The sequence below is a fragment of the Fusarium phalaenopsidis genome, assembly GCF_050370095.1.
Source record: "Fusarium phalaenopsidis strain FUZ10S chromosome Unknown contig_32332, whole genome shotgun sequence".
Taxonomy (NCBI): domain Eukaryota; kingdom Fungi; phylum Ascomycota; class Sordariomycetes; order Hypocreales; family Nectriaceae; genus Fusarium; species Fusarium phalaenopsidis.
The window spans coordinates 2,635,290-2,660,016 of record NW_028145391.1 but is presented as its reverse complement, the minus strand read 5'-3'; the positions used below and the strand labels follow the sequence as shown (position 1 = coordinate 2,660,016).

The 24,727-nt window shown below is 55.0% G+C and overlaps 8 protein-coding genes across 8 annotated transcripts; 5 read left to right on the top strand and 3 right to left on the bottom strand.

Annotated features, from left to right (window-relative positions):
• Positions 1–560: 560 nt before the first annotated feature.
• On the top strand, positions 561–2,488 carry LRP88_13811 (signal recognition particle subunit SRP68; the record flags this gene model as incomplete). Its single annotated transcript, XM_083250167.1, has 3 exons — positions 561–751; positions 801–1,925; positions 1,975–2,488. The coding sequence occupies 3 exons, from the start codon at positions 561–563 to the stop codon at positions 2,486–2,488; spliced, it is 1,830 nt and encodes a 609-aa protein (XP_083094501.1).
• Positions 2,489–2,908: 420 nt separating this feature from the next.
• LRP88_13810 (uncharacterized protein) lies at positions 2,909–3,460 on the top strand (the record flags this gene model as incomplete). The annotated part of the gene is made up of 1 exon (XM_083250166.1): positions 2,909–3,460. The coding sequence occupies one exon, from the start codon at positions 2,909–2,911 to the stop codon at positions 3,458–3,460; it is 552 nt and encodes a 183-aa protein (XP_083094500.1).
• Positions 3,461–3,886: 426 nt separating this feature from the next.
• Positions 3,887–6,034, bottom strand: LRP88_13809 (heat shock protein 70 family; the record flags this gene model as incomplete). The annotated part of the gene is made up of 3 exons (XM_083250165.1): positions 3,887–5,694; positions 5,751–5,949; positions 6,008–6,034. 3 exons carry the CDS (start codon positions 6,032–6,034, stop codon positions 3,887–3,889), a joined length of 2,034 nt encoding a protein of 677 aa, XP_083094499.1.
• A 1,612-nt stretch (positions 6,035–7,646) lies between these two features.
• Positions 7,647–9,790, top strand: LRP88_13808 (uncharacterized protein; the record flags this gene model as incomplete). The annotated part of the gene is made up of 4 exons (XM_083250164.1): positions 7,647–7,666; positions 7,759–7,827; positions 7,885–9,654; positions 9,706–9,790. The coding sequence occupies 4 exons, from the start codon at positions 7,647–7,649 to the stop codon at positions 9,788–9,790; spliced, it is 1,944 nt and encodes a 647-aa protein (XP_083094498.1).
• A 310-nt stretch (positions 9,791–10,100) lies between these two features.
• On the bottom strand, positions 10,101–11,522 carry LRP88_13807 (FAD dependent oxidoreductase; the record flags this gene model as incomplete). The annotated part of the gene is made up of 2 exons (XM_083250163.1): positions 10,101–11,240; positions 11,421–11,522. The coding sequence occupies 2 exons, from the start codon at positions 11,520–11,522 to the stop codon at positions 10,101–10,103; spliced, it is 1,242 nt and encodes a 413-aa protein (XP_083094497.1).
• A 536-nt stretch (positions 11,523–12,058) lies between these two features.
• Positions 12,059–13,180, bottom strand: LRP88_13806 (uncharacterized protein; the record flags this gene model as incomplete). The annotated part of the gene is made up of 4 exons (XM_083250162.1): positions 12,059–12,195; positions 12,252–12,687; positions 12,740–12,996; positions 13,051–13,180. The coding sequence occupies 4 exons, from the start codon at positions 13,178–13,180 to the stop codon at positions 12,059–12,061; spliced, it is 960 nt and encodes a 319-aa protein (XP_083094496.1).
• Positions 13,181–19,779: 6,599 nt separating this feature from the next.
• On the top strand, positions 19,780–22,287 carry LRP88_13805 (uncharacterized protein; the record flags this gene model as incomplete). Its single annotated transcript, XM_083250161.1, has 1 exon — positions 19,780–22,287. One exon carries the CDS (start codon positions 19,780–19,782, stop codon positions 22,285–22,287), a length of 2,508 nt encoding a protein of 835 aa, XP_083094495.1.
• Positions 22,288–23,358: 1,071 nt separating this feature from the next.
• LRP88_13804 (uncharacterized protein) lies at positions 23,359–24,090 on the top strand (the record flags this gene model as incomplete). Its single annotated transcript, XM_083250160.1, has 1 exon — positions 23,359–24,090. The coding sequence occupies one exon, from the start codon at positions 23,359–23,361 to the stop codon at positions 24,088–24,090; it is 732 nt and encodes a 243-aa protein (XP_083094494.1).
• Positions 24,091–24,727: the final 637 nt, after the last annotated feature.

Genomic DNA, 24,727 nt, shown 5'->3' with positions numbered 1-24,727 from the left:
GCCCATCCATCAATGTCTACAATGGCACATGACCGCATTCCGCAGGGGCCAGCTAAACTCTGATAGCTGCCAGGAAGTCAAAACAAATTAATAGCTCAAAGACTTTCCACATTGCAATAGCTTCCCCCCTCCAGAAAAAGAGCTTGTATCGCTAATTGATTTGGCCAGGAGCAAGCATGTGTTTATCATCAGTCCATCATGAACTCAGACTTATGATGAGGATGGCGATGATGCATGCAGCCGCGCGCTTATGTAATTTCAATTTAGAGAATTTTCGAGGCAGCTGCCCTGACTGATGGCAGATGCCCGCCCGTGCCGCCTTCCATCCGCTCCACTAACAATTTACCGTCCGTTGTGTGAATTTTTGGTGCCCCGCCATTTGACAACACGGCCCATGAACCCCCGCTACTGAGCTAAACCTCCACGTCGAGCCTCATTCAGCCTTTATCGCCTGGAAACGTGACCTCATCTTTAGTCGTCACCCTTGACATTGTAGCTCCACTGGCCCCTCCGAGCCTTCACTACAGGTATCTCCATCCGTCGTCACCGCCACCGCCGCCATGGACATCACCAAGTTCGTTGTCCAGGGCCGCGACCAGGCGCTCCTCTATGGCGACTACTCGTCCTACCACCAGAGCCTGGCCAAGCGGCTGTTGAGCTGCCGCAAGAAGCTTGGGATCGTGACTAAGAATCGCGGGAAGTTTCAAGGCCCTGTCAAGGTCACTGCAGAGGAAGTCGCCAAGAACAACGAGTGTGTACTACCTCGAGCCTCAACCCGAAACTACTAACCCACGCTCCAGATATGCCAACCTTCTTCTCCTCACGAGCGAACGAGCCTGGGCCCAGGCCATGAGCATGAAGTCGAGTCGTTGGAGCGACGTCAAGAAGCGATCCCACATCGTCTCCCGACTCGTCAAAGCCGCCCGCACCTCTGATGAACTTGTCGAGGCTCTCTCTCAAGCCGATACCTCTGGCGCCACTCCCACCGACATCCTCGAGGCCAAGGCATATTCTTCATTGATCCACGGAAGCGCCGCTTTTGAAAAGACGGCCTGGGATACCAGCTTGCGAAGCTATGCGAAGGCGCGCATCATCTACAGCGCTCTGGCAACTATCACCAAGGGCGATATCTTCAAGGATCTCCTCTCCGAGACTATTGACCCCTCTATTCGCTATGCTGCGTATCAATTGCAGACGCCGCGAACCGTTCCGATTCCCACCATTGCTCGAAAGGCCTTTCCCGAATCCGAATCCGAACTCGCCAACGAGATTAATCAGATCGATCCCAGCATTCTCAGGTCAGCGGAAGAGGCAGAAGATGGCGTTGCTAGTGCCGAGGGCGCGCCCAAGACTTTGACTTGGCGCTCCAGAGAAGTCAGCATCGAGGATGCTCAGATTGCAACGGCTTGGGGTGCCATGCTCGCTGCAAAGGAGAAGCTTACCCAGAATCTGGCAGAGCCTAAGGGACGGGAGCCACATGAGCTAGCTGCTGCCTATGATGATATCCTGATGCTCAGCCAAGACGCTGTCGATGCCACCAAGCAGGCCATTGAGGAGATGAAGGGCGAAGGCGTGGAGCAAAGCGATCCCCGGATGCAGAGCCTGCAGATCACGAGAACCGCTGTCAACTTTGAGACAGTCAGCTGGAGAATTGGCCGTAACCGGGTTCTAACAGGACACCACGACGGCGCGCCCGAGGAGTACGGAGCAAAGAAGAGAAGGAAGGGCAAGACTGCCGAAGAGGCGGCCAAGCATGAAAAGGAGCTTCCCCCGGGAAAGAAGCTGGCCAAGCTCAAGGAGAAGGTTGCTCTATACGACGGAACGCTGCAAAATATCGAGTCTATCAAGGAACTACCAGGTGTGGCAAACGACCAAGAACTGGCTGACCAGATTGACGGTTATGTCAAGTACTTTGAGGCCCTCAAGTAAGTCGTGCACCAACCCTCTTGACGATCAGAACTAACAGCATTATAGGGCTCTGGCAATTGCCCGCTCTCACGCCATCGCTGGTAGTGCTGCTAACGCCCTTGCCCTCATCAACCATGCCGATGGACTTGTTGAAGATGCCCTGTCCAAGGTCCCCAAGGCCGAAGACGCGGCTGCTCTGAGCTTGACTGTCTCATCCACAGCTGTCGAGTTCCTACAGACAATCCTCAACGGCGAGCTTCAGCGCCATCGCGCTCTTGTGCACATTGACAATCTCCGCAAGAATAGCAAGCAGTTTAGCGGCGTCCAACGGCCGCTCATCGAGAGCCTCCATGAGTACCCCTCTGCAGGCGTCAACTTGTCGCACATTGTCGAGTTCCCTCCCAAGCTGGCCCTCATTCCCGTGAAGCCCATCTTCCTGGACGTGGCCTGGAACTACATCGACTATCCTAGCAAGACGCCGGCAGCAGCCGCTGAGCCTGCAAAGGAAGAGACGGCTGGCACGGAAGAGCCAGCGCCTCAGCAACCCAAGAGGGGCTGGTTCGGTTTCGGGAGATCATAGTCAAAATACATCAGACCAAAAGTGATACATCTAGGTCGCGGCTTTTCTAAGCACTCCAACCACATGCCTCCCTTTACAAATAGCGCCGTATCCTAGCCCTCGGTGTCTCGGTGCAGTTCTATCAAAAATGCCTTGTCACCCAATCGCCCGGTCTGCCTCCATTCCAGTCCAGAGATGGGCCCTCTCGGTTCTATCAGCACCGTGTCTTGGCGCAAATGATGTCGTTTGTTTACTTTCACCGCCTCGTGTGCCTCTAAGCTGTGCCCTTTTTACCTAGCTAGCTGCTCGTCTGTGCTCTTCTCTTCTTGTCTGAACTCTCATCCTTCTCGGGATCCTCGTCATGCCTTTTTGTCGGGCGGGTCTTCTAGTGACAACCCTTCGAGTTCCTCTATCCCTTTGCTGAAGTTGACTTCATCCAACATGGATCACGATACAGTCAGCGCAAAGCCGCTGCGGCATTGGCAACCTCAGCCTCCTCCCTCATGGCCAGGGCTGGGTCGCCCAGCTCCAGCAACAATCGTTGCCATGGCCATCATCCTCCTCGTCATATCCATCTTCATCTCCGTCCTCCGTCAACTTCTCGAACGCCGCCTCGCCCAGCGCAGAGGCTGGTTTCTCGAAACCCCATCTGCACCCTCACCAACCACCAAAACGAAGCGCAAGAAGGACGACCGCAAGGTCCGTCCTGTGTCCGAGCTCGAGATCGAAGGTCGCCAGCTCCTCTTTACGGGCACGGCCACCCCCGGAGAGCGAGTACCGCTGCGCGATCCCAATGCGCGGGGCTCTCTGTACGATACTTTTCAGCTGCCTACAGAGCACGCATCACGATTAAAGCACGCACGGTCTATGATGGAATTGAATGGAGGAAATCCGCTTGAAGGAGCTGATGAGAAGGACGGTTCTAAAAAGGCCAAGACGATTCATTTACATGGAGTAAACAGACTCAACACAGCGTGGGCATGGATGTCATGATACGCAAACATACAGTCATTTTTCATTTCCTTATCATAACAAATAACATCACATGAGTACATGTATGATGATCACTGTGACTTGACGGGCCATCAACTTCATCGAAAGCATCGATTGAGGGGGGATGTGTTATTATTCTACCTACAACAGGTTCGTCATTGTACAAGTATATGCAAACACTGACCCCCTTTCCGTACCATCATCTCGTAAAACGTCCCAAGTGATCTCTCAATAGAGGTTTTAAAGCTCCAACGCCTGTTCCGCCAACCCTAAATCAAGGACATGGGTAAAAACTACATACGGCCAGGGCGGGATATGAATACAATGGAATACATGGAGAGAAGGGTTCTAAGCCGCGTACCCCTCACTCCTCATGATATCTTTTTTCTTTTCTTGTTGTTTTACAGCTCCGAGATGTCAAATCCCTTAGGGCTTGTTCTCGTCCTTCTTCTCACCCTCCTGAGACTGCTGCTGCTCGCCAGAGGACTGCTCGCTGCTCTCGTTGCGGGCCTTGTGCATCTTGTCGAAGAGGTTGAGGGAGGCGACCTGGAGCTCGTCGACCTTCTCCTTGATCTCAGCAGCGGTGGCAGTGCCCTCGCCAGAGAGGTTCTTGGCGACGAACTCGCGGAGAGTGGTGACCTTCTCCTTGATGGAGTCGGCCTCAGTCTTGTCGAGCTTGTCAGCGTACTCGTTGAGGGCACGCTCAGTGTCGTTCAGGACGCTGTCGGCACGGTTGGCGGCCTCAATGGCACCCTTGCGCTCCTTGTCGGCCTCGGCGTACTTCTCGGAGTCCTCAACCATCTGCTGGATCTCGCTGTCGGAGAGACCGGAGCCAGAGGCGATGGTGATGGACTGGTCCTTGTTGGTGGACTTGTCCTTGGCGTGGACGTGGACAATAGAGTCGGCGTCAATGTCGAAGGTGACCTCGACCTGGGGAACACCACGGTGGGCAGGGGGGATACCGACAAGCTGGAAGTTTCCGAGAAGCTTGTTGTCCTTGACGAGCTCACGCTCACCCTGGTAGACCTTGATCTCGACAGCGGTCTGGAAGTCAGCTGCAGTGGAGAAGACCTGGGACTTCTTGGTGGGGATGGTGGTGTTGCGGTTGATCAGACGGGTGAAGACACCACCCAGGGTCTCGATACCGAGGGATAGAGGAGTGACGTCAAGGAGGAGGAGATCCTTGACCTCACCAGACAGAACAGCACCCTGAATAGCGGCACCGATGGCGACAGCCTCGTCAGGGTTGACGGACTTGGCGGGGTCACGGCCGAAGATGCTCTTGACGGACTCGCCGACCTTGGGCATACGGGTCATACCACCAACGAGGATAACCTCCTGGATCTCCTTGGCCTGGAGGCCGGCATCCTTGAGGGCCTTGCGGACAGGCTCGATGGTGCGGCTGATGAGAGGGTCAACCATCTTCTCAAGCTGAGCTCGGGTGAGCTTCATGTTGATGTGCTTGGGGCCGGAGGCATCAGCAGTGATGAAAGGAAGGTTGATGTCGGTAGAGAGAGAGGAGGAAAGCTCGATCTTGGCCTTCTCAGCGGCCTCACGGATACGCTGGATAGCCATGCGGTCGCTGGACAGGTCAAGGCCAGAAGTCTTCTTGAAGTCCTGGACCATGTGGCGAACGAGGTGGATATCGAAATCCTCACCACCAAGGTGGGTGTCACCGTTGGTAGACTTGACCTCGAAGACACCGTTCTGGATCTCCAGGATGGAGATATCGAAGGTACCACCACCAAGATCGTAGACAGCGACGACGCTGTCGGTCTCCTTCTCAAGACCGTAGGCGAGGGCAGCAGCAGTGGGCTCGTTGACGACACGGAGGACGTTGAGACCGGCGATCTGACCGGCATCCTTGGTGCTCTGACGCTGAGAGTCGTTGAAGTAGGCAGGGACAGTGACGACAGCGTTCTTGATGGGCTTAGAGAGGTAGGCCTCGGCGGTCTCCTTCATCTTGTTCAGGACGAAGCCACCGATCTGGGAGGGGGAGTAGTTCTTGTCCCGGGCAGAGACCCAGGCATCGCCATTGCTGTGCTGGATGATCTTGTAGGGGACCTCCTTGATGTCGCGCTGCACCTCAGCATCGCTGAACTTTCGGCCTATTAATCGCTTGGTAGCGAAGAGGGTGTTCTCTGGGTTGACGACGGCCTGACGCTTGGCAGCGACACCGACAAGTCGCTCGCCATCCTCGGCGAAAGCGACAACTGAGGGGGTAGTTCGGGCACCTGATGCGTGCTGATTAGTGGGGGGTCCAGTGAGCGAATTGATAGCTGAAACTCACCTTCCGAGTTCTCAATGATGCGAGGGACCTTGCCCTCCATGATGGCGACAGCCGAGTTGGTGGTACCGAGATCGATACCGATCACGGCGCCCTGGACCTTGCCCTCAGAGGAAGTCGACTCATAGCGAGCGAACTTGGAGGCGAGAGGAGATCGGGCGAAGGCAGCCGAGCGAGCGACGATGGGGGAAGCTCGGGGCAGCTGGAAGCGTTGGTGGTCAGTATTGATCAAGCGATTGAGGGGCAGTGACAAGACTTACAGCTCTCGACAAACGCGAAGCCAACATCTTGATTATTGTAATGGGGGTATAGAAGACAGGAAAGAAAAAAGGATGAAAGCGCAAGTCGGAGATTGAATGGGGGAGAGAGGTGTTTTACAAGATGGATGGAGGCGGAGGATTGAGAGGGAAGGGAAGCGAATTTTTCTGTCCCGAGAAAAAATGGATGCTCAGGTTTCTTCCCCGGTCGGCCACTGGTCAGTCATAGAAGCCGAAGGAAAGAGGCAAGCGGCGTCCCCACTGGCCGGCTAGGTTCGGACCATGGTTATTCCCTACGGAGACCCACTTTCAACCTCCCTGGAGGCTCTGGCCGAGTTTTTTTACTTGATCGGAGGGCCAGCCGATGGCGGTGAATGTAGAGCATTGGAATGCGGGAGCAGGGAGGAAGTGCATGGCTGCAATATGGATATCTGATCTTTGCATATGCCAATTGAAGTTTCTGCTCATATCTTGGAGTTTTGGCCCTCCGCCGGACATGAAACTCCAAAAAGCAGGCACTGCAAAGTCCGAATGTGCGGGGCCAAAAGCACCCATCACCAGCATCGGACTCGGCGATGAGGGCCCGAGTTGCGCGCGCTAAACAGCCCGCCGAAAGCGCTTCCATCCCCAGCCACCACCGAAGCCCATTGCCCCGGAGTGGAGCAGAGAAAAGAAAAGCTGCACCGCACGTGATACCGTCCGTGCTTTAAAGCTCGCCCCCCGGACAGGGAGCTTCGGTGCCACCGGGTTTGCGACAGGTTCATGCAATTGGCCTCTGAGATGGATCTAAGAGGGAGTTTGGCCTCGGCGGAGAATACATTACTCTATGCTTGACTGGGCCCGGCGTTGAACGACCGATTGCTTTGCTCTCCAGTATCGGCGTCATTGAAGCTGCAGACTTTAGGCATGTCTTGGTTTATTTGCCATACAAAAGAGTTTGAGGAGGTACCTATCATAAACCAAATTGCTGATGCATCATGATGTAGCTCTCCAGCTGCCAGGGTGCGCTTATCCCACTTCCCGTTCAAAGACACAACCTGTCTCTGGATAAGCAGGCTGAACAAAAAAAAAATCCATCATTGGCTCTGTTGCTGGACCAATAATCTTGATCCTGTTCTTTTGCTCATGTCAGCACACCTAGCGGGCGCCATATCCATATCCCAGTGCTGTGGTACTGTACTTTGCTTTACCCCGACTAGAGCTGGCAGCCGCTGAAGCTCCATTTGGTCGGGTCTGGATTAACCCAGTCGCTACCTACATAACTTCACCACCTTCATCACGCCAGACGTCATTCGCACGCTACATAAACCCACTGCCATCAATCGCACGACCCTTTGCCGCCGACCCTCGTCGATATTTCGCCTCTCTTCATCGATTCCTCGACCATATACGCACCTGAATCACAGATACCTCCCCATCTCTTCGACTCCGCCTCCAGCTCCAGCTCCAGTTCTCTCGCCCGTTTCGCCTGGTCCCACAACAGCTCGCCCGCCCGTTCCAGCATCTGACCGTTGGCCATTTCAGGAGCTTAAACGTCGTCATCGCATCTCCTAGTGTCGCAACATCACCCCTATCGCCGGGTGGCCAAACGCCCGTCGACCTCTCAACTCAGCGCTTTGACTGAGGGGCGGCTTGGGTCAGGATGGCGGTAGACGAGAGCGAGTATGACTCCCACGCCGCCAGATCGCATCGTGGCATTACTACTATTTTCTGCCATCATGCCCTCCCGCGGAATGATCGCTAATAGCCCATAGGATCTATCCCACCGAGGCCCTTGTCTCGAAGCAGTCTCGAAAACATTACCGCATCCCCGTGCGCCCGCAGTACGTCATCATCATACATCCCCTTCTTGCGCTCATGCTCATGATACATACATGCAGGCACTGGCAATTACGCTCCCTCGTCAGCGCCGAAAAGAAAAACATCGTCTATTTCCCGGGAGGCAACGGCAGTAACCATGTCCAACGCCTAAACACCACAACACGCGAATGCGAAACCATCAAGCTTCTTACCTTTGCGCCCCGATGCCTCGTCGCCGAGAAAGGATGGCTATGCTGTGGTAGTGAGAACGGCGATTTCGTGGCGATGCGGCTCGACGACGGTAATGATGACGACAACCAGGGCTCTTCTCTCGATCTTGATCCAGAGACCCGGCTTAGCCTTGGGCTCGATTCGACCCGTGAAAGCTCCCTGTTTTCTCTGATATCGCGAGCCAGACGATCCAATAAGAGCCTCATAGCCAAAAGCATGAAACTTGCCAAAGACCGAGTCAACTGCGTCACCCTTTGGTTTCCGCCAACTAGTCTTGCCGCTCATGACAGGGCCTACACCGAACCAGTGGCAATCTTGGCCAACAACGACAGAACCGTGATCCTAGTCAGCCTCCGTGACTTCGACCAGAAGGAGAAAATCGAGCCTCTGGATGTAATCACATACCCCGACTTTGTAAACCGCGCCCTCATATCTCCAGACGGCCGCCTGCTGATCGCCATCCTCGACGACCCGTATCTCTACGTCCACCAGCGAGTGAGGAAGCCCTCAGAATCGGGGTCAAGGTCGAGGGAATCCACGGGATATCAGTGGGAGCAGACGCAGAGGATACTTCTCAAGAGCCAACGCAAGGATGACAAGACTGATAGTCGAGGAAGCTTTGCCGCTTGCTTTTCTGAGTCCGGCGCATACCTTGCTGTTGGCACCCAGCACGGCACCATATCAATCTTCAACGCTGCCCTCCTGTCGAATCCTGATGCCGATCCTCTCATAACGTCCTTTCAGTCTTCGCGGCCACACAGCGGCCCAGGCGCTGTCAGAGACATGGCGTTCTGCCCAGGGCCATACGGCATGCTGGCCTGGACGGAAGACCGAGGGCATGTTGGCATCGCTGACATGAGGAGCAACTTTACAGTCCGTCAAATTGTTGACATTGAAGAGCCAGGCTTCGAGCACATCAACATCCTTGACCGAAACACAATTGACCCTCGACTTTTGGAAAATCGCCGCGATCGACGAGATAATACCACTAGTCCAGGAGGCAATGAGAGTTCAAGGCGACGACTAGAGATGCTTGACACACTCAACAGCCCCCTCACCGCAAACGAGACTTTGGTTCTCGAAGCCATGCAGCTCGGTCGCCGCAATCGAGAAAGACAGAGAGGGGCCGGTACAGATGATAGGCCAACAGCTGGGACGACTACCCTGTGGGCGGAGAGGTCGACTCGCCGGCCCGCCAACGACGATTCTGGGAGGCCTGAAGAGCGGAGGAGCAGTAGTATTGGCCGTGCTATGGGAGACTTGTTGGGTACCTATCGTGCTGGTGATCGCCTTCGCGGAGCTCGACCGATCGCGCGGGATACGTCTGACACCCCTGAGAATGGGAGAAGACCAGACCAGCGGTGGATGGAGAGTCTTGGAGAGACTGTGGCGATGCTTCGGGAGCAGCGCCAAAGGCAGGACTCGTCCTATCTCACCGTCCTCGAGATCCTTCAGGCCAGAGAACGGGGTGGCGACCGTGACCAAGATGACACTTCCATCATAGTTCCTTTGGTCAACCAGGTCGTCACACGGTGGGAGGACGATCATGGAGGCCTTGGAATGCCGCCTTCGCCTGACAATACGGCCGGATTGGCCTGGAGCGAAGACGGCCGCACCCTGTAAGTATTACCTCGTGTCCAAGTCAGTGCCCCTTTCTAACTTTCGAACAGCTTCGTTGGTGCTCAGAACGGCATCTACGAACTCCACGTCGACGTACAGAGCCGAAAGTTCTGTCCTAGTGTTTCGATGAGATGAAGGAAGGAGGAGGACATGACATGATTTGCTGGCGTTGGCGGCTTTTCTTGCGGTCTCTTTGGGAAGACCGATGTGCTTGTTCCCAAAAGTGATGATGACACATGACGACGACGGTTGCTTTGCTTTGCCTTGCTTTGCTTGCTTGCATGGACGTGGGATACCTTTGAGAAATATCATAGTTCCTTCTGGCGGCGTTTTTGATTCTCGCCTCGGCCAGCCGACTACCCTTCGCTACCTAACATATGGTAGGCTGTCGTTCTATATACCTTTTTGAGCATGAATAGGATAAATCGCAACAGCTTTCGTTCTTTCACAGTGACTGTTCCTTGCCGTATACAAGTCCTTCGACCTCCTCCGCAATGGCCAGCGAACTCGTCAATCCGGGGCTCTCGATGCCCAGTAGGTTCACCCATCCTTCATAACCCTCCTCCCTACGGATCACAAAGTCGTGGAACCCCTTGCCCTTGAGCACGGCGCCCTGGTCCGCCAGCTTGGGTCGGATGCCGGCGTAGTCGGCCACGAGGTCCTCGGCCTTGACGCCGGGCAGGTACTTTTGAATCTCGACTATCGCCTGCGGGAGCCGCGCCGCGTTGACAGCCAGGTCGTCAGGTCGGTCGACCCACTCGACGTCCGGTCCAAAGCGCACGCGGCCCGCGAGGTCGAGCGTCAGGTGCGTACCGAGCCCCGCGGCGCCGGGTTCCGGGGCCGGGTAGATGAGGCGAGAGATGTGCGGGTGCGACGCAGAGTAGGAGAAGTAGTTGCCCTTGGCGTAGTACAGGTTCTGCTGCCTGTCTGCCGGCACGATCATGTTGTGGATGGTCGCGGCGCCGAGCCCGGCCGCGTTGATGAGAGTCTCGGCTGTGATGCTCGACGTCTCACCGGTCGAGGCGTCCTTGACTTCAATCTCCCAGCCTTCGCTGCCGGGCTGAGCGCCGAGGGGTGTTATCCCCACGACGGGGGAGTTGAGGGCTGCCACACCGCCAGCTTCCTCAAACAGTCCCAAGAGACACATCATGAGTCCATGAGAGTCGACGATACCCGTGGTTGGACTATCAAGAGCATATGCTGCTTTAACGCCCTCACCATCACGCCTCACCTCTTCACCGCTCACCCACCGCGTAGGAACACCAAGCTCATTCTCGCACAGCGCATGAATCTTCTCGAGGGCCTCCCGCTGAGCCTCATTCTGCGCGACGATCCACTTGCCGGTGCGGCGGTGGCCGACGTCGTGCTTCTCGCAGAGCTCGTACAGCAGGTTCTTGCCGCGGATGCACAGCTTCGCCTTGAGGCTGGAAGGGCCGTAGTAGATGCCCGCGTGGATGACCTCGCTGTTGCGCGAGCTCGTCTCGGTGCCCACGGCGTTGTGGCGCTCAATCAGGACGGTCGAGTTGTCGCCGCGCTGCGCGAGCTTCCGGGCTATGGCGAGGCCGACGACGCCGCCACCGACAACCTAGCAGGTACTGTTAGTGCACGTGTTGTTGACATGGGCAATTGGCTGTTCTATGGCAGGCAATGTCTAGTTTTTTCACTCTTGCTAAACATCTCATGATGGGGTCGTCGGGCGGGATGTATCGGGAAGCGAGGGACCGACGCCGGCTCCGGACATGGCATGATGAAGAACGGCACTTACAGCATGGGTGAAATCCGCTCTAGCTACTGATGTCGAGCTAAAGTTGAGTTTCTGAATGCCTCGCCAGCCAGAAGGCGCAGATCTCACCAGTGGTCGCAGCATCATGGACATGATTTTGTTGGTATTGTTGAGTTGGTTGTGAACTGCAAACTCCAGCTGATATTCGGTCTACATGATATATCTGCCGAGCTGGCCAATGACGCCATGTCAACGGCGTATACTGCCCCTGGGCCGACATAACTAGTGCAGTAACACGGCGAATTTTGCATCTTATCGTCCATCAGTTCGGTCATGGATGCTTTGTTTTGTTATTCTCGATACCATTTTGGCCCAGTTCGTGAATAAACGCCGCCATGAGTCCACCCAAGCCCAGCCCCAACTCCAACTCCAACTTCCACGAGATGTTGCCATTCACATCCAGTCGTTCAACCATTCATTACCTCGTCTGCCCCTTCAATCATTCATCCCATGCATGAAAAACACACCCAAACGCCACGGTGATTTTCGCACTGACTTGATTTACCTCGTACGCACAATTGTAGCCATCTGCCTTACCCTGAAGCAAACTCGCTAAACTCCCCAACAATGATGCTTAATGCCTATCAGCGTCCCAATCGATCGAACCACAAGTTTCAAATTCAGGTTTCCTTTGGCGCTTCAGTTAAAGGCTTCTCCTCCTCCTTTTCAGCCGTAGTGGAAGATCTGGTCAGGCTGGAGTGGTGAGGGGGCTCATGGGCAGTGGGGGAGCCAGTGCCCAGATCAGATAGTTGTTTCTCTAGTCAGAGCATTAGTACACATAGTCTCAAACTATTACACTTGACCGGTGCTTACCTAGCTCCCGAATCCGATGACGAAGCATCTGATTCTCCCGAACTAGCATCTGAGTCTCGGCCTGGTAGAAGGCGCTTTCATCTCGGCCGCCAAGGACCCAGTCCCCGCTTTCACCACCGATGGACGTCGAACGGAGACGCGGGGAAGCACCGCTGCGACTGGGCGTTCTAGATCGTCGCTGGAGGTCGGCGCGAGCCATGTCAAAGGAGCTTCGGGGATGGCGATGAGTGGCGGACCGGGGACCTGAGCCGCCAGAGGGCAAGGAGGGAGGGATCGCAATCTGGGAGCTCGAGGCATGAGGCGTGCCATGGGCCGACCGCTCAGAGATGGCGCTGCTATCGTCAACAGCAGAGGTCTGGTTTACGTTCTGTGGCTGACCGGCCTGGAGCCGTTGGAGCTCGAGCTGCTGCTGTCGAATCATCTGCAAGAGGCGGTTCTATCAACCGTTAGTCAATATTGTTGCACATGACACCCAGTTCGCATACCACATGGGCTTCTTGCTCCGCCTCTAGTTCCTGATGGAGCTCGCCCAGACTGGGCGTTCTATGATGATGAGGGTCAACCAACAGGGGCGAGCCAGAAATCGGCCGTGGGCTCGCAGTCGTGAGGCCGGATTCTTCGCTGACCATCTCGCCGGGAGCTGGTATGGATGGGTCGTTGAGCTGGAGGTTCATGAGGACGGCAGATCGACGGCGGCCGGCTTGAGGTGAGGATCGATGTCGGGAAAGGGAGCTGCTAGACGACCCTGGTTTCCTGTTAGAGAGATTCAGACCATAGAAGTTTCCAGATGGAGTCGTACGTCGTGTGGGCTCGTGCTGGAGTCCCGCATTCATGGTCGCGGCTGCTTGCAACGATATCGAAGCTGATCGCGGAGATCTGGTCGGCGACTCGTTGCGGGGAACCGCAGTGCCGTCTGTTGGAGAGGCCATGATAGAGGGTGGTACTTTCTGCTCTCCTGAGAAGTGAGGTGATGTACAAGCAATGTATTCGAGGCAGTAGAGGCGAGCTGGGTCGGTGAAGACGTCAAGAGTCAATGGATGTTTGCTTGCTGTCAAGGTGACGACGATTGGCTGAGTTAGGTCGGCAGTTTGGAGGGGTTGATGTGGGTAGCTACAAGCTGACGGGAGCTGCAAGTTGACAGGATGCGTGCTAGAGCAGATGCTCAGGTAAATGATAGGTCTGTTTGCTTGCTGAGGGTTGATAGCAAAACATCTAGGGTCGTCGAAGATGATAGAGAGACGAGGCTATTTGTTAGGGATCGTAGAGTCCATGATGAGGATGCGCCGGAGTTGCTGAGTGAGGATGTGGCCTGCTTCTGCGCCGATCACGACCCCTCAGAGCTCTGCCTGTCAGTGGTCACAGGGCGCGTCAGTCGATGGCGGGGGCTTGACCAGCCCGCTACAGCCTTCTGCACCCCGCTGAGCCTTGGAGAAGGCGCCCTGTGACGTCTCTGGGTCCCCGGATGACTTGGCCTCTGTCTCTGCACTCGCCTCCCAGTGACGTCTCGTGCCCGGCTTCGAGTTCATGATTTCCTGGTCGTGGCCATGATCCTGACTGACCGTGACGGGGCCTCGGGCTTGACCTTGCGTTCGGCTCGGTACTGTTACTGATTCCAGCGCCGACGCGGTTCCGTTTCTTGGTTTGCCTCGCCTTTCGGCGACTAGGTACGAACTGTCTGTTGCACCAAGCACTGCAAAGTCGGGCTAAGATCCCATGTAGATAGGTAGGCGCTGGATCCAGATAGAAGAGCCTGGACGCTTCTTGTGTCACCCGCAGCGTGCATGCAGGCTCTACTGAACCATGGACTCCATCTGCTTCTCCGGGCACAAACCCGTCGCCAAGAGTTTCACTCACCAGCAGTGGCTACAAGGCCTGACGACGCCATACGAACGATAGGAGCCACGAGGAACCCATACCGACATCGCTCAACCAAGGTGTGACAACTTCTCACCGCTCTCGGAACGCCATGGACCTACATCTGCTCGATAATCATGACCAATTGTCCAAGCTTCATCTTCACGTTTCGCGATTCCTTTGCCCACGTCCCTCGTCCCAACATCTGGACGAACAGGCCTGCACCTCGCATGTGTCAGACTGATGATTATCACGCTGCATCTGGCTCTGATACCGAGACAGGTTAGCCCATCAGCCTCGGCGACTCATCAGCCCTTTCAAATGCGAGAAACCAGGACCTCGGTCCGATCTGAGCTTCCTTTTCACCACATACACTCTGTAGGTCGTCAAGGCCAGACGAACACACAGACAGGGGACGAAAGCAAGGCCCTCTGGAAGGCCTCAACGCCCGGGGTTCCGGGGAAATATGTGCTCCTGAAACGCCTCCGCCCAACATCACAGAGCAGAGGTGCTGAGAACAGGCCATCTTGGTGAAACTCTGATGTGCCCAGCCCCAATCACCTATCCTCAACCAGTGAGAGAGCCCAGGCCAACATGCAGCGTTGCGGGCGTGCGCTGCGCACATGGATAGGAAGCCATGGCCCTTGCGAATGGGCGAAAGGCAAAAAGAAAAGTTAATTAAACCCAGACACGTCTGTGGCCGATGGCGGAGAAAAGAGAGGGTCTCTCCCGTCGTCGAGTCTTGTCCTTGTCCCTGTTGGCGGTTTCATCTGATCCCAAGATGCTGAGAGCAAGCCTCTTTTCAGGAGCTTCCACTCGTCCATGTTCGACGGATACTCTTGCCAGAGAACATCTGGCCATAGCGAGTTGCATACTCTTCTGCCTACCCAGGTAATTACACTCATCTCAACGTGGGGGGCTGTTGGTTGATGGGCGAAGTAAAAAAAAAAAAACAGCCCGAAACAACTCCGTGTTTGTTGGAAAAAGCAAAAAGAGAATATGAACGCAACTCGACTTAGCTTGCCAGCGTGTTGGGCATCTTCATCTTAAGCTCATCTCGTTAGCTTCGTTCACCGCTGAGGACGTTGATTAGCAACGCAGATCCTTCGATGTGTCCATGGATCTCACAACCAAGGTGACATTCCGCAACCTCACCCTCAGTCTCACCGTCTGATCCGGATAGTCCAGCCATTCTGGCGGTACTGAATCTGTGCCAGCGCCCTTGTCGTTTACGTAGCCCCCGACACCAACTACCGCGGCCGCGGCCACAACACCCGGCACTAAGAAGCTCCTGTCTGTCTTCTGTAATCGCTTACCACGGCCCATCCCAAGTTGATGAGAAAACCGGGCCTGGAAGGCTCCCAAGATGCTCCACCACCCAGGAGGAGGAGCCTAATGACCAGAGAAAACCTGTCTCGGCCCTGGCCTAGTCCACATGGGTCTGGATGGAGCCGAGACATCCTATATGGAGCAGACTTGGCTGAGAACCGCATAAGCCGGACTGGTCCAACGTTTACGGATCGTCCAGTCTCGATCGTAAGCAATGTTTGCTTCCTGGATAATTTCCACCACACGAGTGGGAGGGAGGAACTCGTTACGGGGAAATAGGTTTGTCTCACGGCGCCATCCTCCCAGCTCGCCCATATCCAGGTCTGCAGCAGCGCCCCTCCAATCAGGGCAGGCATTTGACCCTGTATCAACGGTGGCATTGGCTCAGTGGCCAGAGAAGCGAAATCCGAACCAGACAGCTCCGAGTTTAGTCGCCCACTACTGCAGGAACGAGGCCAGCCGATCTGCATCTTCTGCAGAGCCCGCAATTCAAACCCAAAGGCGCGAGTTCCCGCATAAGCTTGCGTGCGTGAGATCCAGAGGCTCAAGTATCTTCAATGCCAAAAGGCTAGTGCCTTGTGCGATACTGTCGTGGCTGGATGGATCAAGGCTAGGCAATTTAGGCGAGCACACCGATGCTATTTCGATCGATGACCCAATTTGCCGGACCTAGGAATACCCGGGATGCCTGTGGATGCGTAGAAGAGTCTAGCGATGACGGCTCCTTGGTGCTGACGAGTTGGAAAGGGTGCCCCCGGACTGGATATGAGCGGAACCGCACATGGCCCAGGCCGTTGGTTGTGTCTTGTATCTCCAGAACCACACACGGAGTACAGGCGTACTGGCTTGCACAAAACTGCGAAGGACAGCAGACGCTGTGTAGCTCGACGGTCCAACATGTGGGCTAATGCTCGCTTGATGAATGAGACGAAAGGACCGGCCTATTGAGTACCGTCGTGGAGAGAAATGCCTAGTGCTTCCTCTGTTGATGTGATTTAATCATTGGAACGATTTTTCAAGTGCCGAGAAAGCCTCTGCATCATGCAGGAGGCCTATAGTCTGTCGAATTAAGACTCGGGGATCTTGCGATTAGTATGTTCTATGTAGATGTTGAACTGCACTTGTGGTCAACCGACGTCACTCAAGCAAACAAGAATGATCCCAGCACTGAACTGCACCGGCTTCTCCTCACGTGCAACCTGTGCGCTGTGTGGAGAATGAGATGCATTCGAGCTGTCCAAGAACTTTTGGATTTCGAGGCAGGGAACCTAGCACAGACTCAAAGACGTCCTGTTCTTCAGAGTCCGCGGTATGGAGATGGGCAGCAAATCGTGTTCGCTAAATGGTGTAAGATGAGAGGGTAATAAGGCGAGTGGAAAAATAGCCCCTGATGTTGGAGAGTATTCGCTGTTGGCGCTGCGGCAGATGCAGGCTCGAGGATACAAATCCGGCCCCTGTCACACGTTTCCTCTGAATGACCAACTGAGGTTGAGAGCGAGAATGGAATCGCTCGTTTTGTGCGGTTTCCGCGCCGATCCCGAAACAAAAGCCCTGTTATTCTGGCTTCTCAGCTTGATGAGGCTTGTCAGCGCAGCGGCCAAGACCCTTTCCGTGACCCTTGTATTACCGATTGACTGCTGAGGCTAGCAAAAAATGACAGCAGAAGGGTAAGGGTTGCAAGGTTGGCTTTGGCACGTTCCCAGTACTAACACCGGCTCCCGTGCTTGCGAGACACTGGTCTGGCAGCGATTGAGCCCGGACCGCAGGTTGTGCTTCCGTGATGGGCGTTTGTGAAGTCTGGCTTCGGCGATACTCTCAGAAAGAGTTGCTGCGCAGCCGTCTCGGAGGATCTCGCATGCGCGTGATGCCCTGCGGGATGCCGAACCTTGGGTTGGAAGATGAGGGTCGACAAGTAGGCCAAATCATTTTGGCACGGGAGACAAAAGGATCGGCTTGGAAAATCGAAAGATCGTGACTAGAGCCACCGTTACCACCACAGCCTCCGAAACGCGCGTGCAGCCTGCGACACAGCGGTTTTCCTTGCTATTCGCTGTGAAGGGTGAGCTGCAAGGATTTCCATTCCTGGAGTGGGGGTGACATGGGGGATTCGAAGCCGAGATGCTAGGAAGAAGCTGGGATTAATAGATGCTAGACTTGTCACAAGTTGAAAAACTCCCGCTCAACCCTGGCCATGGCTCAAGGGTTTGGGCTAGGGAGGTGAAGACGGCTTGCTTACCCCTGGCCCCCGAGAGGCTAGGTTGGTTCCTCGAAGGCCGTGGCACTTTGAGCCGACGGCGAGGCTCAGCCCGTTTGGGAGAGGACAGAGTTCCTCCAACCCGTCCAGGTGCCGTGCGCAAGTAAACTCTTTAAAAATCGATCCAGTGTGCCGTCTGGCGTCGTATCGTGTCGTGTCGTTTTAAGCCGTGTGCCTTGTCTCAGCCAATTACTGGGCCGTACAAAACCGTCGCGTCCGTTCCTTTTCGTCGATATTGCGTGTCCTGAATTTTTCGCTGTGCGGCACACGTATGAACATCGTCATCTGCGTCGGGCTCGCGTCCATGTTTGCCGTGAAACTTGTTGGCCCAATTGACAAGGCTCAGACTCTGCTGGAGCAGCTGGGGGCTGGTCTCTTCCCCATGTGTTCCAGGCTCCTGGGCCCTCAAAGAGCCGGCCACTATGATGAGGGAGGGAGGAGATTCGCCCTACGTAGTAGCTCCAGCCTCATCAGCCCATGTTCGGACAATGGTACAATACAGTTGTACGAACTCAGTGGCTCTGTCTCGGGCTAGAAAGGTGTCCTTGAGAGGAGCGACTCCCGGGCTGCCAAAACGTCTCCACTGGTTAGCACCCCGTTCGCCGGGCTGGCTAGGTATGGTTCGGTCCCTGGCAGCCGTTTTGCAGGTTGCAGGGGGTCACCCCTGTCTGTTCCCTCATCCCTCTGCTGCTGGGTCGTCGCTCGCCTCGCTGGGCGCTCGAATTTAGCTGTTCTTGGTCATCAAGATCAGGTTCCACCAGGCGAGGCCCCATGTTCTGGCCGCGTCGCTCACTCCAGTGGGATGCCCCGTGTGGGTGGGCTTTGTGGGCGCCCTGTGCGTGTTTCTTTTCACATGTACCCCGTACCTGCGTGAGGCTTGTTCTTCCAACCATCTCTGGCAGTGCAGGGATTCTTGACCCAGCGGATCCCGTGCTGTTGTGACTTTGACTGGGTGGTGCAGTGCCTTGACGCTCTGTCTTTTTGAGGAGCGAACGAAAAGAGTAGGTACTTCATCGTCCAGTAGAAGGAGGGTGTAGCGCAATGTCACCTTGGACACTGTTGTTCCCTCTGGAAGCGCCGTGGCGAGGGAGTCGAGTTGATGACTCGAGGGAGGATTTGATGTCGAGGAGAGGATGTTGCTGTGCTGTTCTTGTTAAAGAGGAGTCCTGATAAGAAGAGAATTCAAGTCCCTTCCTAGTTAACCCTCCCTTGCATCCCGTCGCTCCTGTCTTCCGTGCCTGAGGTGAAGTTGGCGGGCACGTTGGGTGGGCTTCCTTCCTTCTGGAGGTCCCCATCCCCATGCCCATCCCCGTAAGGTAAGTGTAAGTAGGCCCTGCACCTTCCCCGATACGTAGTCGATGTACTCACTACATCACGACCCGGCACCACACCACCCACCTTCTCCGTACTGGGAGCCGTTTCCTCCATCCAATACAACGGGCCTCCTCCCGCCCCCTCCCGCGTCTCGCTGACTTCTTCTCCTTTCCAATCCAAACATCTTATATTACCTTGCTGCACTCTGTCTGAATACGCGCCCTCTTTCCGGCGTGTTTACTTTGCTCGCTTGCTCATTCTTTACGGCCAAGTAGGCTTCACATTCTCTTGTCTTGTCAACTTGGGTCGCTCTCTTCCTCTCTTCTTGTTATTCCTCACTACCTTTACTTTCCATTCTTGGTAAGAAGAAACAGCCGAGCCTCTTGCAAGTTGATGCCGGCGCCATCTTGCGACGGAACTTTTTGATATCAAGTTGCGATCCACCAGATCCGAGACGGGAGCCCACATTCCAATCCATCAATCCCCATTATCCTCGCCATCTCCCGCTCCCGCTTCCCGCCTGTCACACACTTGGGCGCACGAAGACATCGTCCCGCGCATATTCCCAACCGAGGTGCTCGCAGTATTATCCTCAACTTGTCGTCACACCAGTATTGTTCGTCGCCTGCACCCGGGCAGCAAGGTAGCCGATTCGTGCCGCTCTGTCCTGCGCGACAGATATCTTCCACGACGACGCCCGCCGCTCGGCTGTCCCCTTGGGGGCATCCCCTCGCAAACCCTCCACCATCCTAAGCATCCGCTGTCGGCTTCGCAACCATGCCTTACAGAGATTCCCTCATGGCCCATAGCGGCACCTTGGAAGCGCTCCAGAGCCATCATACACCGTCGCGAAGGAGCCGCCCACCGGACATCGACGTTATGGCAGCAGAAGAAAACCGGGTTCCCTTGAAGCCAGAAAAGGTCAACAAGAGGGAGTCTAGGTTGGGATTGAGGAGTCTGTTTAGTCGATCCAAAGCACCAAAAGAGTTGGCAATCCCAGAAACGCCCACATCGATCGGGAGTCACACGTCCGTTACCGATATGAGCACCTTTTCCAATGGCCAGTCAGCTGTTGTGTCTGATCATTCTCCCACAACACCACGAAGCCCGCGCCCATTATCCACTATACTCGACGCTCATCATCAGACCCCATCTACTCTCCAGAAATCCGTTGGTGCCGTCAGGGTTCAAGGGCCAGTGAAACCCGCGCGAGGACCAATTGCAACATGGCATCCTCCACCACTTTTCAAAGCATTTCCTCAAGCTATCAAGCACATGACATTGCCCGCTACGTCATTGGCCCCAGAAGTCATTCTGCGCATGCATGAGCGCAGAGTTAATGCATCCCGCGAGGACTTGCCTGCGGCAATTGACATGGAAACAGGCACTATTGAGAAGGGCAAGGTCAAGAAGAAGCACCGACGCAACACTTCTGGCCCCGCTCCTAAGTTTGAATGGACGAACAAGATCTACGTCCTGGTAACATCGGGCTATCTATTACAGTATTCAGCAGAAGGGCCCTTTGACCGATTGCCCGAGAAGGTTCTCCATCTTGGAAAAAACTCGGCGGCTTTTGCCAGCGACGTGATTCCTGGTCGTCATTGGGTGATACAGGTTTCTTCAGTTACGGAATCCGACGGCACGCTGACTACTGACTCCTCACGATCACTCTTCTCACGTTGGAACCTCCGGGTTACAGAACGGCGACAAGCGTCCAACTTTCTGATGATTTTCGAGACTGCTGAGGATATGGAAGGCTGGATTGCGACACTGCGCCGTGAGATTGAGAACCTGGGAGGCAAGCGGACGCTTACCGAGACGGGGAAGCCCAAAGCTGAGGATGAATTTGTGCCCCTACGAGAGCAGCCCAGCCAACGAACGCTGGTGGTGAGGGATCCAGATCGACTGTCGCGCGTCATGAGCCAGAGCACCCAAGGATCTCAATGGAGGAGAGCGAGCGATGCCGATGACTCGGCTACTACCACTGCCGAACCTGATACAGCCGTTGACCAGTCCTTGGACGACATTTCAACCACCAACAGCTTCGTATCACAGGATGGCAGGCAGCTGGATAACCTACGAGATAGCTCGAACCGCCTTTCCTTTATATCCTCTGGACAGCGGACAGTTGTGACATCCACTGGATCGTCCCCAGAGCCGTCACCGATTGTGGACACCTTCCCTACGAATCTTGAAGAGAAGCCTCAGGTGCAAGAAGCAGCTAGCCAGCCGGAGGCAAGGCCACGACCAAACGCTGCAGCGATCCTCGACCGAAGGCAATCGATGCAAGTATTGGGCCCCTTCGTCGAGCTTCGCGGTGGACCAGCAAATGTGCGGCCGCAGTCGACGTACGGATCTGGGCTGATTCACGATCTGAACACGCCGCAACATTCCAAGGCACCAACACCAAATTTCAGCGTTCCTAACACGTCAAACAGACGATTTTCGTATGTGAGGAGTACAGCGCAGGAATTTGGCATGATGACGCAGTCAGGTATGACTGATTACCAGACACGATCGTTGGGTCGCAGAGCACCGCCGACCACTCTGCCGATTGCGCGACCGCTGTCAATGGTAGCTGACCAACCCTCACCAATGGAGGAGGTGCACGAGCGGCCGGTGACTCGTCATGGGGACGAGACCCAACCGCTTGACCCCGGCGATGATGATTTGATGTCCCTGCCGCGGATTCCCAACACATATGATGTGCCATCACGACGGTCAAGCCTGGCGCCTGTCGATGAACCTATCGTCGAGGTTAACCGGCCAGCCAGCTCACGCAGATTTTCAGGGATGCGGCAATGGCGCAAATCTGAGAGTCCTCATCCAATGTTGCGCAACTTTACAACACCGGTCCGACCTGGACCCCCTCAAAGAACTCGATCTCGGTCGTCCCTAATTGGGTCTGACGAGATGGTCAGATGCCGTACCTCAATGGACACGCATGGCGATGGCCGAAGTGATTCGGTGTCAGCGAAGGCACGTTCCCAGAGGCGAGCGAGCATGCAGTCTATAGTGTCGGATCGAGCATCTCAGTATAGCGCCTCGGCCGATCTCCCTCCGCCCATGGCACCCGAGTCACTGCCACTGCCTGCACCACCGCCTACGGTGCCTCTTCCTCCGATCCCCGCATCCGCCAGCAACCCGCAACTGAGGACAGATACGGGCAGCAAGGGCTTGTTCATCCGGCGAAGCATGCCTCAACTGAGCGAAGGCCCTCCACCAGCTCCACCACCTACATGTGCACTGCCACCACTTCCCCCGAATCCACGAATCAGAGTATAAAGTCTCTGACTCTCTTGACTTTTATTTGTCTGCTTTCATATCTAATGACCACGACGGAGCGCCTGCCGCAGATTTCCTTTTTCGAATCGGAACGATACTGGGACCAGTTTCTGGAAAAGTTGACTTGGAGAGTTTATTCCCGTTTCTTTCTCTTTTCTTGTACTATATTAAACAATGGGGCATTGGCTGTATGGGGGCGCATTTCTGGATATGCGACGACGGCCTTGGATGACTTTGATGTAAATGTATTAGGGAGCGGGATATTGTATGTTAGATCTTGAGCGACTAGGGGGTATTTGTAGCGAGTAAAAAGAGACGATTATGTCCAAAATTTAGACAAGATTATATGTACCTCACTATGGATATACTGTTGAGTGATTGAGGGGCGAGAACATGTGAAAGCCGTTCCAACTTGCGAGACAACGGGGCCGGGCCGGGGCCGAGATGCTCCACTCTTATGCCGCGCGGCCACCGGAACCCGAGTTGACTGTATCGGATGCTCAAATAGGATAGAAGTCTGCAGAAATTGGTCTGATGCGTAGCGGTAAAGCATTTATTCATTTTGAATTCTCTTGGAGAGGTTACAATAATGCCAAAACCAAAGTTAGAGGTCATGTAATTACTTGCCCGTGTCTCGCTAAGATTGCCGACCAAAAAATGGTGTGGCTGGGATGCATCTAATAAAGAGAGAGACCTCTGCGGTAGTTTCCGAGCGATGCTACTGCTGCATTACCAGCCTCATCCTCGCTCCTCCCATCCGTCCATTTAATTACCATTTCTGTTTCCTCCATCTCATCCCATCCTCGTCGCTCGCTCGCCGATCATCACCCCCATCGAAAGGGGAAGCTAGCTTAATTGCTTCGATCGCTCCTTGCCAACCCGGTTGCCATGCGCTAAGGGTAGGTCTCCCGTTCTGCGACCTGCCTTTCTTTCCCTCTGCGCGCGCGCGTCCTTTCGGCTCCTGTCGTAGACGCAAAACATCAACAAAACAACAAACAACAACGACGATATCCATCGACGACAAAGAGACAAGAAAGAGAAAGAGTCATTCAAGAGAGGGAATCGCTGAAAATGCCCGTCCTGCCTTCGAGAACGATACCTTCCGGGAACCGGCTCGCGGTCCGGCAAAACGACCCGTCCAGCACGTCGTTTGTCCCCGTGCCGTCGACATATGGCAATCTTGACAACTCGCCTCACCCGGGCGTCGTGGCGGGCATCGTTCTCGGCTCCGTCGCCGGGTTCCTGCTTCTGCTATGGCTCGTGTACGTCATCCTGCACCGGGGACCCGTTGTCATGGTCGAGGAGTCTGGCGCGCCCATGAGCAGCGTTACTGGGGGCGACTCATCGACCTTTGCGAGTCGGAGTGTCATCACTTTTAAGAGCAAGAGGGGGAGGAAGAGTCGACGGCCAAGGAGCAATGGATCGCGGAGGACGACACGGTCAAAGGCTACGACTGTGCGTTCGCGCGAGAGGAGCCGGAGGAGGGTATCGCCTGTGATTGTCGACCCCCCGGCCCGTGAGCGCATCATCGTCGAGCCTCCATCTCTGACCCCCTCTCCTCTCTCGTCTGCGCCTCCACACCCGCGCTTCGCCCAAGAATCCGCCGTGTCGGGCTTATCATCGGACAATGAGATCGTCGTCGAGGAGGAGCACAGCCCCTCGCCGCCGAGGAGGTCATACAGCCAGCGATACAGCCAGGAACGGTACCGACGAGAGTCATACAGGGATGATGGGTACAGAGACTACCCACCAAGAGACTACTCGCCGAGGAGGGAGAGCAGGCGGTATAGCCGGGATCGATGAGGGATTGTTACGGCGATTTTTAACACGTTTTCTTCTTCCGGTTACGACTTTACGAATTCAGCACAAACAGAAAGGGTTGATGGACGGAGACTTTTCCGTCAATGAACGTTTGGGGGAAAAGCGCTGGAGTGATTGATTATAGATAATGTTAAGTTGGATAACGAGGAGAGTTCTTGAGCACGGGGTAATAGGAGTGGTGACGGCGATCGAGGACGGATGAAGCCAAGTAATACGAGAATGCCAGAAGAAGCAGACGACAGGACAGAATGGGCTCGAGTCTTTGGAGCAGAGGCCCAAGTCATTTCCATAGATACCCCCCTGAACGGTCTCGTCATGAAAGCTATATATATACAGACGAATCGGCCTTTTCAACTGTCCCTTGATACGGCGCAACATGGCTGTTTTCATGTTGTGTGTGTCCTCCTCTCCCCCTTTTCTCCCATCTCTTTAAAGATCATGGCCTAGATACAACCAGCCAGCCCAAAGGCACCATGTCCTCTAACCACCTCCCCCAACTTTTTTTCCCACTTCTCGCTTCGACTGACAATGACAACAAGTAACAGAGGCGGAGCCCTCGCCCTCTGATGCAGATCTGAGCAAGTATAGACTAAGATATAAAAAAAAATAGACAAGAATG